The 16910-nt window shown below is 42.6% G+C and overlaps 1 protein-coding gene across 1 annotated transcript in view; it reads right to left on the bottom strand.

Moving 5' to 3' along the window:
* LOC111868039 (neurogenic locus protein delta) overlaps window positions 1–16350 on the bottom strand; it is a 79821-nt gene extending 63471 nt beyond the window's left edge. Inside the window, exons 1-3 of the mRNA XM_023858383.2 lie at window positions 15860–16350; window positions 15391–15594; window positions 3214–3519 (exon numbers count right to left, since the gene is read on the bottom strand). Coding sequence (XP_023714151.1) covers window positions 3214–3519; window positions 15391–15459 — 375 coding nt within the window. The 5' untranslated portion in view covers window positions 15460–15594; window positions 15860–16350. The remainder of the gene's footprint in view (window positions 1–3213; window positions 3520–15390; window positions 15595–15859) is intronic.
* Between the last annotated feature and the right edge of the window lie 560 nt (window positions 16351–16910).

Here is a 16910-nt window from a genome sequence, read left to right as displayed (position 1 = left end):
TGCTGTGAGAACCTCAGCACCTACACAGCGCTATATCCCAGAAGACAGAATTCTTCATAACCACCGCTGTGAGACCCTCAGCTCCTACATAGCGCTATACCCCAGAGGACAGAACTCCTATGACCACCGCTGTGAGAACCTCAGCTCCTACACAGCGCTATATCCCAGAAGACAGAATTCTTCATAACCACCGCTGTGAGACCCTCAGCTCCTACATAGCGCTATACCCCAGAGGACAGAACTCCTAATGACCACCGCTGTGAGAACCTCAGCTCCTATTCGTGAACTGTTTAGCGATGCTTCGTATATGAGATAATGAATGGTAACAAGGGGCGGTTCTCTTTCTGAAAACCTGCCTGCCGGTAGTCCCATGCTCGACTGCAACTGGCCTCGAGGTTCAAACGTACAACGTACCGGCAACATACCTCCCAAGTTTGCCGTTATGCGTACCGGCAAAGAAAAAAGCACTGTTGACAAAATTTTGTTGCTGCAGTTCATCCGCCCAATGAACCAGGTTACATCGTACTCTGTGTAAGCAAAGTTGACCCTGCGCTTAATGAATTAAGCAATACGCCATAAAGCCGTATGGGGGAGTGGATGTATACACGTGTAGACCAACATGTTCTTGACCTAGGTACTAGGTGGAGGTGAGTGGTCAGTTTCATGCCCCGGCCGCTTTATTCCAGGGGAAAGATCAACCGGTACACACTGGATAAGGGGCTGGGTGAGCCACAGAGCCGGTCTGAACGACGTGGAAAGAGAAAATTCTTGCCCCTACCGGGACTCGAACTCTGGCCCCTCAGTCGTCCAGCCCGTACCCAGTCGCTATACAGACTGAGCTATCCTGGCTCTTGTGTAAGCAACCTTACGGAATAAAAGTTCTCCGTAATATGGCTGAATTTACCACCGGACGTATGTTGAAAATAGAATCCAGTACTCTTGAAGATTACGTAATAGTGTACGTCACTAACTGACGATGACGAATAGTTTTCCCATTACAGACAGAACATACATTTTCACAAAAAGAAAACCCTAATAATTTCACGACTTTCTCTCGTGTAAATAATATATTTGCAACAATTCGAATCAGTGAGTTTTTGGACTTTGTCCATCGTCCTGTATTTTAAAATACAAAACGTTTCGGAAACTGGATCTGTCTCCGTCTTCAGGTCCTCTAAGAACTAACCTCTATCACCGGACGATGGACAAAGTCCAAACACGCAGTAATTTCGAATGTTTGACACTATCCTCAGAACCCGTTAGACTCTAGTGGCACTTTCCTCGTTTCAAAATACGAGTATCAGAGAAATGACATGACACGACACATTCTCCTTGGTCTGAAGTACATCACTAGAAATAGCGATAATCTATCAGTTAACCCAACTCGTGTATTACTTTATTACTGCAGAGAATTTGAAAAATTAGGAAATGAAATTAAAATTTTGGGTGTTAACGAAATTCACTGACAACTGTAAAGTTCCCAAGGCAACTAATGACTTGGGGTCCAACTTCAAACTTTAAAAAGAACATATTTAAACCGCTGTCCCTAATTAATCTGTGAACGCTTTTGTTCTGATAGTAGTTTCTGGTTAACTCGCTATGCGGCGTTCTGAACACTGGACTACTGTACGTATTCCGAGTTCCACTGGTTTTGAGAGGCCAAGGAAGGAGAGTCTTGAATACATTCTTTTCTGCTCTACACCTCAATCCTCCACCATTGCCTGTCTTTCTTTATTTTTCACAAAGAGACGCACACAATTACTAACACGATGTGCAAACAGATTAAATTCTTTAAGACAGAAAAGAAATAAAAAAGAATTAACAAAAAAACCCACACACAAGTAACCTTAAGACTACGAAATGGTTTCAGTCGACCAAATAGAAACCTTGTCTAACATCTTTTTCTTTTTTTGTTGTTATTCCAAGAAAGGATTCCAAAGTGATGAAAAAAAAAGTTTCTTTTTTTGTAATAATGGTTACGTAGATATCCAAGAATGAAAGAGTTACATGCCTGTCAATCAGTTAGTCCTCCCCCTCGTTTTCCCATTTGCCTTCCACCCTTCATACTTTTGCTCACAGTCAGAGTTAACACGTAAGTTTAGTACGGCTTTCAGGCAAAGCACAGAGGTGTCACCATTACTCTTGGACCACTGGAAACATTATTTCCATAACATATTTTCGCGTGTAAGTGACTAGACACTGGGGTCTGGATTCATAATTATATAACTGAATTACAACGCTTACAACTCTAAACTACAGGTATTAATAACTTTAACAGGCACACTGATTTACACACTGCAGCGCATATCAAGTCTTCTGTCTCTTCAATAGTCCTTGCCAGGTAGCGGCTGCTAATTAGAGTCAGAGTTACCTTACGATTGGCGGATTACTGTCCATCAATTCGTTTGGCGCCAAGCCCCTTGAAATTATAACCGTAGGCTTCTCGAACACAAATCAAAAACGTTACCATTACATTAACCTTCTCATTTTAAACAGCTCGGGGGGGGGATCATTTAACGTACGTACATTCTGTCTTGCTGTTTCGTATTGCTCAACTGACATTCTGTGTTTCCATGAAGAATGTGGCATTAAGGTGGTGAGCATCCCATTTCGTTTTTTGGTCTGTAAGGTAAAGTTGTCCCTGTGCTTAACTAATTAATCGCTACGCCATGAAGGCGTATGGGGGAGTGGATCTATAAATCCACATTTCCTTGACCTCGGCACTAGCTGGAGGTGAGTGGTCATCCGCTATCCCAGGTGCAGGGTCAAAATCTATGCACACACATCGCTACCCTGACCGGGGATTTTGAGTTCCTCCTCAAAAATGTTGCAGCCGGGACGTCGTAGATCGGTATAGCAACTGGCTACGGGCTGGGCGACAGAACGGTCGGAGTTCCAGTCCCGATAGGGTCAAGATTTCTCTCTTCTCCACGTCGTCCAGACAGGCTCTGGGGTCCACCAACCCTTCTATCCAATGAGTATCTGGGGTTCTTTCCCCGGGAGTAAGGCAGGGGGGGGGGGGGGTAAAGGTGACCACTCACCTGCAGCTAGTGCCGAGGTCAAGAGAATGTGGACACCTTCACGCCTTAGTGCGACAACTTTCTTTTACCACAAAAATGTTGGAGAGTATACAGGTCACGACCGTCTGATAATCACGCATCCACGAAGATATTTTAAACACTACTACCTGTACAAAAACCATGAGGTACTTACCGGCCAGGCGAAGTCAAAGGGGAACCTGATGGGGTTCGCGAATCCATCCTGCTGCGCGGACCCAACCAGACGAACGGTGTTTTCGCCCAGAACTGGCGTGATAACGTCCCCGTACGTGCACGGCGAGGTTGTATCGATCTTTGCCTGGTAGTGCTTCAGACAGACCCGGAATCTCGTTCGACAAGGTCCGGAACAGGCACCGGAATCCTGGGATGGAGTCCCACTGCAGCACTGACCAGCACTGTCCTTCCCACGGTCGTTGATAAACGATTTCAACCTCAGCTCGAACACGCCGGAGCAACAGACCTGAAGGAAAATAATAGTAATAATAATAATAATAATAATAATAATAATAATAATAATGGCAACAACAATAACATCGGCAATTAACTCTTTAGACTTGTATTTGGGGGTAATCGATCAGAATTTCGGCCGAGACAGGTGCCATCCTAGGGATTTTTCGTAGCTAACCCAGTCCAAAGAACGTCGACTCGGCCACGACCACTTCTTTACAAATATTTTCCAATTCATGTATCACCCTGCCATCCGACTCTACACGACCCAGCTACTGAAAGCGTTGTTTAATAAACGGCAGTAACAATACTAATAACATCAACATGGAGTAGAGCGTCACCCTCGAGAAGCTAACAGTCGCTCAACCGTGTTCACAAGAGCCTCACGCTGGTTCCTATTCTGAGCCAAATTAATCCAGTATACGACCTCCCAACATATTTTACTCTTTTTGACATTTTAATATTATCCTGCCACCATCGCCTACGTCTTTCAAGTTCTCTCTTTGCATACGGCTTACCGACCAAAACTTTGTATGCAATGCACTTCTCCCCTTGCGTACTAAATGCCCTATCCATGCCATCCTCCCTAACGTGATAATTCAATTACAATAATACAATTACGAACCTCATTATGCAACTTCCACATACTTCAAGTCACTTATTAACAACTATGAAGCCAATTACGGGTTAGCACTTCGAATGATGATGATAAAACTATACGGGTCATGTTGTCATGTGCTTATTAATTATCATGCCATAAAGATGTAATGGGGGAGTGGAGGTACAGCTAGACCATTCTTGACCTCAGCAATCGATAAAGGTGAGTGGTCAGCTTCGCATGCAACTTCGCTCGGGGTAGTTCATGTTGCATACCTCCAGAATACAAGTCAGGTCCGTTTACCGCCTCAGCTAACTTGCTCGATGGCTAATTGTAACGCAATGTTAGCCTGTAGACCCGTTGCTAAGCAATGACCTTGTAAACAACGCCAGTTACGCGCACCAATGGACTAACTTGGAAGCGGCCGGATAGGAAGGGAACACAGATCTACAGAGTTGAAGCCGTTACCAGGCGAAGACCGGTGAAGATTCAGAAGACTGATAACACTTGGTGAGTGTGTGAATTTGTGATAGCGCTACAATTAACTTGTAGTTACGATCTGTAAGTGTTCAATAAATCCAATTACCAATCCAAACCCCGTCTATAGTCACATTCATACATGTGGCAGTATAATTAGATTTACGTATGTACAAATGCCACCGATCATAGTGGACGCGTGGTCTAGGGCATTTTTTAATTGCTAGTGGGATAGGACTAAGTCCCTTGTACTGCGGCCATTTCTGGCCTATTGTACCAGTCCCAGATGATAGGTGGGGGTGATTGTGGAGCAATTGGCGGAATGCAGATTGGCAGAGGAAACCGATGTACTCGGAGAAAACCTGCCCCAGCGCCACTTTGTCCACCACAAATCCCACTTGACCAGACCCGGACCCGGGATCGAACCCGGGCCGCAGCGATGGCAAGCCAGCGACTAACCGCTTGAGCTATGGCGCGGCCTGGTCTAACGTATGATCGATCTTCGCCAGCTCGAAAATTGACGTCGTGGGTTCGAATCCCACTCGAGGCATGGGTGTGTGTGTGTTTACTTTGTGTTTGTGTTGTTTTATGTGTATGGAGCGGCCATGCGACGGGTTGATCCACAGTCCAAGGACTCCTACAGACTGCGTATAGGATTAAGAAACTGAAAAAGCGGCCAAGATCCAAATGGCTGTAGAGCCATACAGAAAAAAATATGTATAAATAACTACAGCACCTAATAATATTACGTGTATTACAAAGCTAACGTTTACAAAATTCTAACACGATGTTACTGCGTCAATATTAACTTAAATGTCCCAACGTAAGAACAACTAATTTATAAAAAGAAATGATAACCGTTATGGCCAAATCAATGTTTCCGCGTCCACATATTATTTTCGGCGCATAAGAACTCTTTTAAATAAATTTAATGAAACACAATGTCATACATTTGAGAAGCAGTTCGGAAATTTGTATTTTTTTTTTAAGATAAAGTCAAATTATTCTTTCAAATTTATGTTTAAACATCTAAATAAAGAAATTTTGTAGAATCTCTGACCGCGTCCTTTACGTAGCGTTAAGGCAGGTCATATTCGTATTTTTTGCTTGTAATCATGAAGGTTCAGTCTACTGCAGTCGCACGTGTGTTTAAAGGGGTGGGTATCTTACGGTAAATTAAAAAAAAATACATACGGGTGCGCGGCGGTTCCAGCTGCCAACATAATTTCTACTGCTCAAGTAAAGCATAACGGCGTAGAATGGAAATGACATCATGTAAACACACACTTGAACGAGAATCCTGAAGCTACCAATTGCATGAGTTTCTTTATTTAAATTTCCTCGAAAATAAATAAATAATCGCCAAGTGCTGGTTCTCGGTGACTTCAAATTAAGATACAGTACACTCCCTGAGTGATTCTCACGAGTTCTATGTACGAAATACATGAAATAAAAGATTTCTGCTCTCATATTACTTCCATAAAATTTAGTACTGGAAATTCTACATTATAAACACTATGGGGTGAATCTGGGGTACGCGGTCGCGTAGTTGTTTGAGGCACCTTGCTACAAGCAGGAAGGTCGCGGGTTCAAGACCCGATGAGGTCATTGGCTTTTTTTCAATTTACCTAATCCTTCCGGCCGCACTATGTCCCTGGGGTCGACTCAGCCTCTAAGAGAGATGAGTACCAGGAATATTCTTGGGGGTGAAGGGCGGCCGGCGCGTAAGGCTGACTTACAGCCATCTATGAGCCGATTTCCCAGAAAATGTGGGAACCTCAACATCTCAAAACCCTATGGGCCTCCACGGCCTGTTACAGGGATACCTTTACCTTACTTTATGGGGTGAATCTACTTGACACATACTTTAAATTAAACTACCATTTTCTTTAAATCAGACAGGCTGTTGGGCCCAACCAGCTTCCTATACAATGGGTACCGAAGGTAAAGAAGCCGGGGCGTGAAGGTGACTAGCTCTAACTAGTGCCGAGGTTAAGAATACGTGGATCTATACACCCACTGCCCCATAAGTCCTCATGGCGTAATGCTCTATTAGTTACACACAGGAACAATTTTACTTTTTCCAAATTCGTGGGTCTATACATCCACTCTCCCCTTTCGTCTTCATGGCGTAATGCTCAATTGGTTATGAACAGGAACGTTACTTTTTTTTACGTTTCAAAACATTGTACAAACGATAAACTCAAAAATCTTCTATCCGAAACATTTGCTAACATCGTTAACATTTGAGAACACACGTGAATAAATAATTTGAGCCTTCGTGTGGTGTGATGGTTAGGTCTTTGCACTGTGTGCATTTAGAGTGCGTTACCGACGTTTCGGAGGAACATGTTGCTTCCGTTTTCAGCTTTGAAACGAGTAGGGTGGGTGAGTGTTTTTCTATATATAAGATTTTGTTTCAAAATGGGCATGAAGGTAGGGCTGGGGCTAGTGTGCCGTAAAGGGCAAACAGGGGCAACGGAGGGTGAAGAGATATGACATTTCCTTGTACCCCGTCGGCCCGAGTTTGACACCAGACACTATCCTTTCCCCGCAACCAAAATTCTATAAATACACGTACAATTATTGCCTTCTTACCTGACGACAGAGACAGCATGTGCCCTCGAAACGCCAGCAACACTGTCCACATTCACACCGGGCAAAAACCCAAGAGCAGAATAAAACAAAGAACTAACACGAAAGACTAAATTAGTGGTTACAATGTGATTATCATAGCAACACGGAATTTCTATTTCCAAAAAATTATAATCAAGGTCAATGCGGTATACTCATACATAGGAATGCCATACGCTGCACAGTGTGGGAAACGCATTTCCTCGCCTTATCCACTGCAAAGGCAAACGGAACTGATAAGCCGAAAAACGTAAATATACGTAGCGGGCAGGACGAATGAATTCCGTATTATTTTTTTATTGCTAGTGGGGTGGGACTAAGTCCCTTGTACTGCGGCCACTTCTGGCCTATTGTACCAGCCCCAGATGATAGGTGAGGGTGGTTGTGGAGCAGTTGGTGGACTGAAGATTGGCAGGGGAAACCAAAGTACTCGGAGAAAACCTGCCCCAGAGCCACTTTCTCCACCACAAATCCCACTTGACCAGACCCGGGATCGAACCCGGGTCGCCGCGGTGGGAAGCCAGCGACTAATCGAATTCCGTAACGTGAATATCTTCGAAAACTACCGGAGTTTCGCGTCAATGTTTTGTATACATAGAGATGTTGAATTAACAGAACTCTATACCAGAGATTCTGGAGAGGCAGAGAGTACAGAGGCTGCCAATCTAATTATTCACCGGTTAAGAAATTTCAGTTTTATGGAACACAAGTTCACAACCCCAGCACATATTATGAAAACAGGATCTTTTAACACAGCCTGGTACCTTAAACTCCTCACTTAATATCATTAATACCCCAAATGGCCCAGGCATCTTGTAAATGAATTGTTAACTTGACCCTCTGAAGCTTTAAATTCATCCACGTATTTTGTAAAGCGTACGAAACGCACAAATGCGCTCTCTGTTGGCAAAATATAGAGTTTTAGTATGTTAAAGCCGGTGGTACATATAATGACCACTGTGCTTTAAACGGATAACACCTGACTACGTCGTTTTGCATAACAGCAATATCTGAAGCAGTGTCCTTGTGCAGCACATTTTTCACCTACTGAATTTAACTATTTAAAGACTGACAAAGCAGAGATGAGCAGACGCTTACTGCCGGCAATCAGCCGGCACAGTCACTCCTGGCATCGGGCCCCGCTGAGACCCCTTGCCTAGACCCTTGTTTATTACCCCCTCTTCGTTGGTCCTCCTTAATGATAAAGGTGGGGGGAAGAGGGTTGGTCTTTTTTTGAATTGGTGTTCACTTCCTACACCTTATTCCACCTGAGGTTACATTATTCTAACAGGAGTAAATACGTGATATATACATTTTTCTTTTACACTCTTCACCAGTATACACTAAAATTAAATTCTAATATGTAGAGGGACATCTGTCAGTGCAGGAATGTGCAGCAGCCTATGCATCAATTTATTTAACACTCCGAAACGGCAGACACTTGAACGGCCGTAGGCTTGACCGCCGCCAAGTTTAAGCCTCTTATATTTCCCATGTCTGGCTTCTCCCTGCACAGTTTCTTCTAAATAATACATAAGAATTCAGTTCGTACCTCACAGGAAACACATTACGTCTCCGCTACAAAGCCTAATCGGTTAATGCTGTTCGGGTAAACAGACACTTTTTGCTGTGAGAACCATATGGAACACATAAATACACTGTGTGGGCAGAATGCAGAGTTTCTGAATGTTGTAGCGAATGGTACATATAGTAACCACTGCGAGTTAAAGGGTTACTGACCCTACATATATACACATTGCTACGTTGGTCGAGATAATTTCAAAGGATGCCGTTTTGATTGTTTACATTAAATACCAATGTGAGAGATCTAACCACTGTAGCTGTATGATAAATTACAGGCAGGAGAAGGTGGTCATGTCCATATGTGGATCTGAACCAGTGACTACTAGGTCAGTCGTACTGTATGAGACCCAAAACAGAAACAAATGATGACCTAATCTGGGAGGTTACTAACCTATCACAATGCGTGGTTTTATACGACTGTTCTTATATTATTTTTTCACAAGCCGGTTTTCTATACCATTATCTTTGCTTAAATGGTAAAATCATGTTTAAACCCACGGTGACAGCATTTGGCAGGTTTGATAAACAACTTAAGAATTTTAATACCCCGTAATTTTGAAGTCAGCTGTGACGTAATAATACTGTAAAAAGAATGCAGACAAGAACGGAAAGTGGCTTTATTGCAGAGTAAAACATTTTTCTTCGAAATTTTGCATACGACAATGGCCTCCGTGTTCGTTTATTGCAAATTAAAACCACTGTTTGAAAACTGACAAGCTCTACACATAACACCACGTTTTTATAACAATGGCCATCCGTATTTCATTAAATAGAGAGAAATCAGTTTGGAACAAAGTTTTATGGACGTTTAAGGACACTACAATGGGCCTTCCGGTTCCATAAAAGGCGGGACATTTATTAGCTGTAAGACTACTGCTTTCTAAAGAGCGACTTTGCTCCGTGGAGTTCGTTACAAGTCTGATTTCATATACATCGCACTGTGTTCATGTGCTTTTACGATAATATTTGTGTGACAAAACGCCGTTTAGTCCGTTTAAAATCAACCGACATTTCGGAGGAACATATCGCCTCCATCTTCAGGGTCGAAGAATATGCCAAGGAAGATATCAGTTGTCTGTATCATACTAGATGGCGTCGAACCGTTACGTCGTCATGGGAAAGTGAATAAAAAGGGATGTGGAAGGAAGAGGTTGTGTCCAAGTTTCAGTATTACAGCATTTGTCTGGAAGGAGCCAGGAAAACTGAAGAAAATCGTCTATCAGAATAATCGGTGTACTGGCCAAGATTCGAAATGAGGAGGCTAGTTTGTGCTTCATGTTGGGTCCTTATATGCATAAAAATTGGGTATATCCGTTACACTTTAGCATTCATCCACGAATGAAAAGGTTTATGCAGTTAAAAGTACATAACAGATAACACACGGGTTGCCGTAGCAGTTGCACCGGTTATCCGGTCTCAGGTTTTCCTTGGTTCAACTCATCTCCAAGTAAAACGCTAGGACAATACCTCATCCATGCGAAGATTGCTACCTTACAATTTATATGACATCTTCCATTCGACGCCATGTCGTCTAGCTACCAACAGCGTCGTAAAATACCCCCCACCCCTCATGAAACATTAACTTCATGGAGCTGAGCCTTTCTTGAGCAGCCACCAATTTATGGAACTCTAAGGTTCATTACCGTGTTCACAAGAGCCTTCCAACGGTTCCTGTCCTGAACCAGATCAATCCAATCCATATCATCCCATCCTATCTCTCTAAGATCCATTTTAATATTGTCCACCCACCTAAGCCTTGGTCTTCCCGGTGGTCTCTTTCCTTCTGGCTTTCCCACCAATATTCTATACGCATTCCTCATCTCCCCCATTCGTGCTACATGTCCTGCCCACCTCATCCTCCTTGACTTGATCATTCTAATTATACTTGGAGAAGAGTACAAGTTATGAAGCTCCTCATTATGCAGGTTTCTCCAACCGCCTGTCACTTCAGCTCTCTTCGGTCCAAATATTCTCCTCAACACATCGTTCTCAAATACCCTCAGCACCAGTCACTATCCAAACATTTTACGGAACCCGAAGGTTCATTACCGTGTTCACAAGAGCCCTCCACTGGTCCTTATCCTGAGCCAGATCAATCCAGTCCATAGCACCCTATCCTATCTCTAACATAACACACTCTAGATATGGTTCCGATTTCTGGTAAATGCCTCGCAGCATATTTTAAATTACGTAAAATTTCAGTGTCCATCATAAAACATTATCAAGCAAGAATTTCATTACACAGGTTTTAAACTTTATAAACACGCGAAACGAAATGTTTCATATTCGGATGGCCTCTTACATGAATCAGGCACTGGCTATCACGAATGCGGTCTGTCGTTTTCCTTTCAGTTTCGAAAATAATTGAAAAAAGGGCGTTAAAAGAGGCTACAGTGAATCAAGCCCAAGCGAATAACATTTAAATCTTCACTTCCTACCTCACATGAACACAAGACATCATCATTATGAAGACGATTTCGTTAATGCTCTTTTACTAAGGACTCAAACACGCCGGATTTGGAAAACGTTAAAACGGGCGGTACAAGCAGAAAACACAGTGTTTTAAATGATTCATCAATCACAGTCAATCACTGTGTAATATAACGTGTAAAACTGAGGAACAAACACCGAACTTAAATATGTATGCAAAGCTTTCAATATTAACTGTACGCGTACAAACATTCCAAGACTTGACAAAAATGTCAGTAGATGAAACAACGTGTTGTGTGTACTATAACAATGGCATCTACTGTCTACAGTTCTGAAATGAATGCCGGTGTCCCAGCGCTACAGGGCCGGGCTAGACATCACGTAGAGGCAGACAGCATTGTCCACGCAGCAACACGAACCCAACACACGCTATTATAAACCGCAGCAACAGGACAAACACAACAAGATTAATCGACTGGTAAACGAGCGTGCGTAACCATTTATACAACTGCACCACGAGCTGACGTCCTCAATGATCAGATTTCTGGTTAAAAGTGTTACACTTCTTTTCATGGTCATTAATCAATACTTATAGTAATTAGAATAATAATAAACTGGACGGGATCAGACGGGAAGTGGTCGTGACCTAATTTTGGGTAATAACGGTGTCTGCTTTCTGAAAATGAAGAGCACCACGAAAAATCTGTCTGCAGGCCATGATTTGCGGGCCTCTCCAATACGACAGGGGGCACTATGCTACAAGCCGGAAGGTCGCGGGTTCAAGTCCCGATGAGGACATTGGATTTTTTTCAATTGACCTAATCCTTCCCGCCGCACTATGACCATGGGGTCGACTCAGCCTCTTTAACAGAAATGAGTACCAGGAATTAATTAAATAATTTTCCTGGTGAGTATAGCGCGGCCAGCGCGTAAGGCTGACAACCTTACCGCCATCTTTGAGCCGACTGTCTAGGTAATGTGGGACCCTCAACGTCTCACAGCCCTATGGGCCTTCACGGCCTGGTACAGGGATAGCTTTCTTTACTTACTTTTAGTCCAATACGATACAAACCACCCGACCACGGCGTTCGGTGGGTATTGTTACGTCGTGGGTTATTTAACAGCATTGTATCAAACATCTGAGGTTATACGCTGTGTAAATCATAATTCTGAAAGACGACTCTGGATGAATGACAAACATCTTCTTGCTGAACGTCAAGTTAAATTTCTTTTCAAGCCGGCAAAATATTCATGAAAACAGGAGCAAAATTAAGTTAAATGGTACTCTAGTCACTGGTATGTGTCACGGGTCACTATAAATACACTGTTAGTTCGCAAATGATAACACACGTGTTATTCTGACTTGTTTCAATTCATTATATTGTATAATATTGCCTCGAACAATTTGTTGCTTAGGTTTCCTAGCGTTCGAATTCCAAGGCGTTGCAGCGGGAACGCTGGTTTGCCTAGGAAATCAACTCTGATCTCAACCATTCCGGCTTTCGGGCGGCACGCCATAATATTATTTACTTAACGACGTGGTCAGTAACTGCAATTATAGGACGCTATATACCTGGATGGCACTAAACACTGAGCTGTACAGCTTGTGGGATGAATACGCCGTGGCCCACTTTAAGCTTATACGCCGAAATTTGGCAGATGGAACTGTGTAAGACTCCGAAAACCACCCACTCAGAATAATCGGTGTCCTTGCAGGGGTTCGAACCGTGACCCCGCTGGAATACAAACCGCAAGTCTTGCCGGTCGAACCATACTCTTCGATGTTTTAAATTCGTACAGGCTACTGCCACGTAAAGGCATCCAAGAATTTGTCACGGAAGTTCGTAACACTGTAGCATAAACGCATTAGTTACATAACCTCAGGGGCAGATACAGTATCGTCAGATAAGCTACGCTCATTTTAAAACTTGTTGGGCGTGTGTTGGCCACACGTTTGAAACGTTTCAGATAACGGATGAAGTTACATTTATAAAATAATAAATGGTTTGTATGTACATAAAACTGACCTCCGGAACTTTTACGAACGCCATTGGGTAATATGGGAGGGCAGAACAAAAAACATAAGAATATCGCAACATTCTTACGGTTAGATTTGACGTCGTCATCGGGTACGGACTGTGGACCGACCTTACTTCGGTTAATATGACGCAGAAACTTCCTGACGACAGGTCAATTTGCAACAGAAGGAAATTTTGTTAACAGATGCTCTCATGTATCATGCACACACTGGCGAATGGCGATTGTTGCTTTAATGATAACAGCGAGGCATGACAGACAGAAGGAGACGGTTAAGAATCCGAAAACAGCTCACAGGATGCGTAAGAACAAAAACTGGTCTTCGTTTCCTCTCTAGCTAAAACTAAAACTTCTTACTAAAGCATAAAGAGAACTTAGTTTCTACTAAGAGAAGTCTGAGACGCCAAGCCTCTTTTCGCACAACACAAAGCGAATTAAGTAAACTGCATTCTATTATCTCATTCAGTAGAATTTTGTTATTAAATAAAAACACCTAACTAGTCGAACATAAACTTTTTTTTTCAAACGCTGGAACATTCTGACAAATGGTCGAGCTCCGAATTTTGACTGGCAATACAAAGGTAAAGGCACAAGTCGTCCCTGTGCTTAATTAAGCATTACGTCATGAAGGCGTATGGGGGTGCGGATGTACAGATCCACGTTTCCTTGGCCTCTGCACTGGTTAGTTGTCAGCTTCAAGCACAGACCGTTTTACTCCCTGGGAAAGAGCACCCGGTACCCATTGGATAGGAGGCTGTGTAGGCCCCAGGGGAGGTCTGAACAACGAGGAGAAAATTCTTCACTCTACCGGGGCTCTTACCTCCAGTAGAGAGTTTTGATACAAATTCGGTTTATCGCAGTAACAACACAAATTTACCTAGTTCAACTGCTTATGAAATTTATGTTGTTCTCGACTTGTAGGCAAACGGTATGTACTTCGTTACATGTCTGCATTCACTTAAGAACTAAAATGATTCCAAAATAACGGAAACGTTAAATAAATGAACTGTCACATACACTGGGACAAGCCACTAACACGCAATGGGGCTAGGTTGATACGCCGGGCAAGAAGGTAGCCTAATGTTTTCTTTTTGCTTCTGTTATAATAATAATAATAATGAATGAATGGACGGATGAATGAATGAACCAACTTCCGTTACCTTGTAGTGGTCAGTACTATGCATTGTTAAGATATTCAGCTAACATGACATACAACATTAACATAATGTCACAATACAAAGCATGCTTCTCAGCTATAACATTCCACTACGTCTACACGTGATAAGAACGGTTGGTGTATAATGTGCTCTTTCATAAACCGCTTCACGGCCTTGTTTGTTTTACTACACCGTAAATAAATAGCTTACATGTTCTAGCAACTACTAATACGAGTCGCCAGAAGGACTATAGTTTCCAATAAAAACGTGTGGTTTAGCTTCAAATATAACAAGAGCAGTGCATTGTTGTAAGTTTCATACACAAGAACTAAAATTGCGTTCGTAATTTTCGAACGATATTCATCAAAATCTTTTAAAAAATAATGTAATGAAGCAGACAATACGTTACATGGTTGTAAAATACAAAGAAATTAATTATTTAAACTGAAGCTTTAGTAGGTTATGTTTCTCTACTGTCAGTATTGCATTAATTCAACAACCCCAACAAGTGAACAAACAAATCTAACCTCAGAATTACTGGTCCGGTATTCCCCAACAGGGTGGGTGTCTTGCCGCCCCCCCCCCTCACCTGAGGACGCAAAAATATCATATTTCCGAAACATTATCTTTTTTAGAATACTGGATGATGGACGAAGTCCAAAAACCCAGTAATCCTGAGTGTTACATACCTTTGTCAGAACCGTTTAGAATCTACCAAATTTAACCTCAACATATTTCTATTAGGTGAAATGACATTAAAAATGGCACAATGTCGATAACGTAATTTTCTGTCATCAATTTCAAATGGGGCAATAATGTGGGTACTTCGTTATTCGGGATACGAAAACAGAACGGCTATCATATGGGCTATGTCCTTTTTTTAACAGATTCTTATTGTTTATGGTATGTTTTCTTTGGTTAATTCTTTAGTTTCGACTTAAAATTCAGTGTTACACAAATCCCTTACCTGATTCAAAGCGACGATGATGATCATAACAACGGCGCCCTGAATGCGGGTTTGTAGTATCCACCTCATGACTGATTGTTGTTCCGATTGTTGCTGGCCGTCGCGTTGTATTGTACAGCCGCCTCTCCAGGGCCGCCTGCTTGGGCAAGCAGCAACCTTCGGAGGCGAAGATGCGAGCAATAGGGCTACTACCTCAGGGCGAACCTGAAAACAGGGTCCCCCATGACCCAACTCCAATCAGGGTTCCAATACCGTCCTCACACAAACACAACTACACTTCCGGAATATGCCAACAGGCCTTTTATAATCATCACACTTCTAATTTCTCTTTTGAATACTAAAGAATGATGGAAAACACAAAATGATCACAACACGTCAAAAACACTGAAAACACACAATCCAAAGGGTAACGGAGACATATAAATAACACACAAACCGATGTTAATAGAATAATAATAATAATACGTACTTGACTGAAACTGTTATCCCATATTCCACACACTTATAATTCTCTTTCCAACATGAAATCCCGGAAGAAAATTAATAACCCTCGTTTCATTTTGTTCGCCGAACATACAGTGTGAAAAAAGTAAACGAATCACGCGATTCCAAACAATTAATACGAATCTTAATAACTAGACAAGTAATCCCAGGTGATGATTATCCAAAGCATAATCACTGTACATTCCGACAGCTATTGTCTCGCGTGCGTGCTTCTCTTAAAAAAATATCAGAACTCGCCGCTCACAGCCGCTGCTCTCACAAACAACTTCACCACACACGAGATACCAGCAGACTACACCAAGTCGTCTCTTTGGCGTCCACAGTGCCACCAACACAAAACGCTCTCCTAACACCAGCACTATCTGGCGGCAAATCCCTGACAACGCCACTTTTCGACTGCACTGTTACTTCTGTAGCAACCGCCAGATGGCAGCACACTACTCGGAAACGGGAACAGCTAAACCTATGGTTATGTTTCCTCTGAGGCGTCTAGCCTGCAACTGAACTGCGGTGCTAAACGCAGACCGATACTTATAACATCTAGAAGACCAGCTGCATTATCGAGGGGACAGATGGCAGAGGGTCAGAAATAGGGAAGGAGGAGGGGCAAGGCCGGCTGCAATATGCACTTCACTTGCACTAGGAACCACTACGTCACTGGCACCCACAAACACCCCCCTCCCCCAAATATAAGAACACAAATACACTTTATCATTAATATAAAAGGGTCGGGGGTGATGTGTTTGGTTTTGACGTAATACTAAATACACGTCATCTGTGACGTCATGCAGACGCTAAGGACGCCTAATCCTAGGTCATGATTCCAGGTGTCACATTAGTAAAAATGTGTAACAAACATCACAACCACTGCTCGTGATTCACACGGCCAGCCCTACGGCTCTTCCTTTCTTGTTCATACATACATACGTGTATTTATACACATTTCGATATTGTTCGATTATATGCTCCTGCGTCTTCTAAGTCGAGACTCTCAAATTTCTTCAAAAATCGACTCA

This window comes from Cryptotermes secundus, unplaced genomic scaffold, assembly GCF_002891405.2.
Source record: "Cryptotermes secundus unplaced genomic scaffold, Csec_1.0 scaffold635, whole genome shotgun sequence".
Taxonomy (NCBI): Eukaryota; Metazoa; Arthropoda; class Insecta; order Blattodea; family Kalotermitidae; genus Cryptotermes; species Cryptotermes secundus.
The sequence above is the reverse complement of the archived record's forward strand: the minus strand, read 5'-3'. Positions and strand labels throughout refer to the sequence as shown.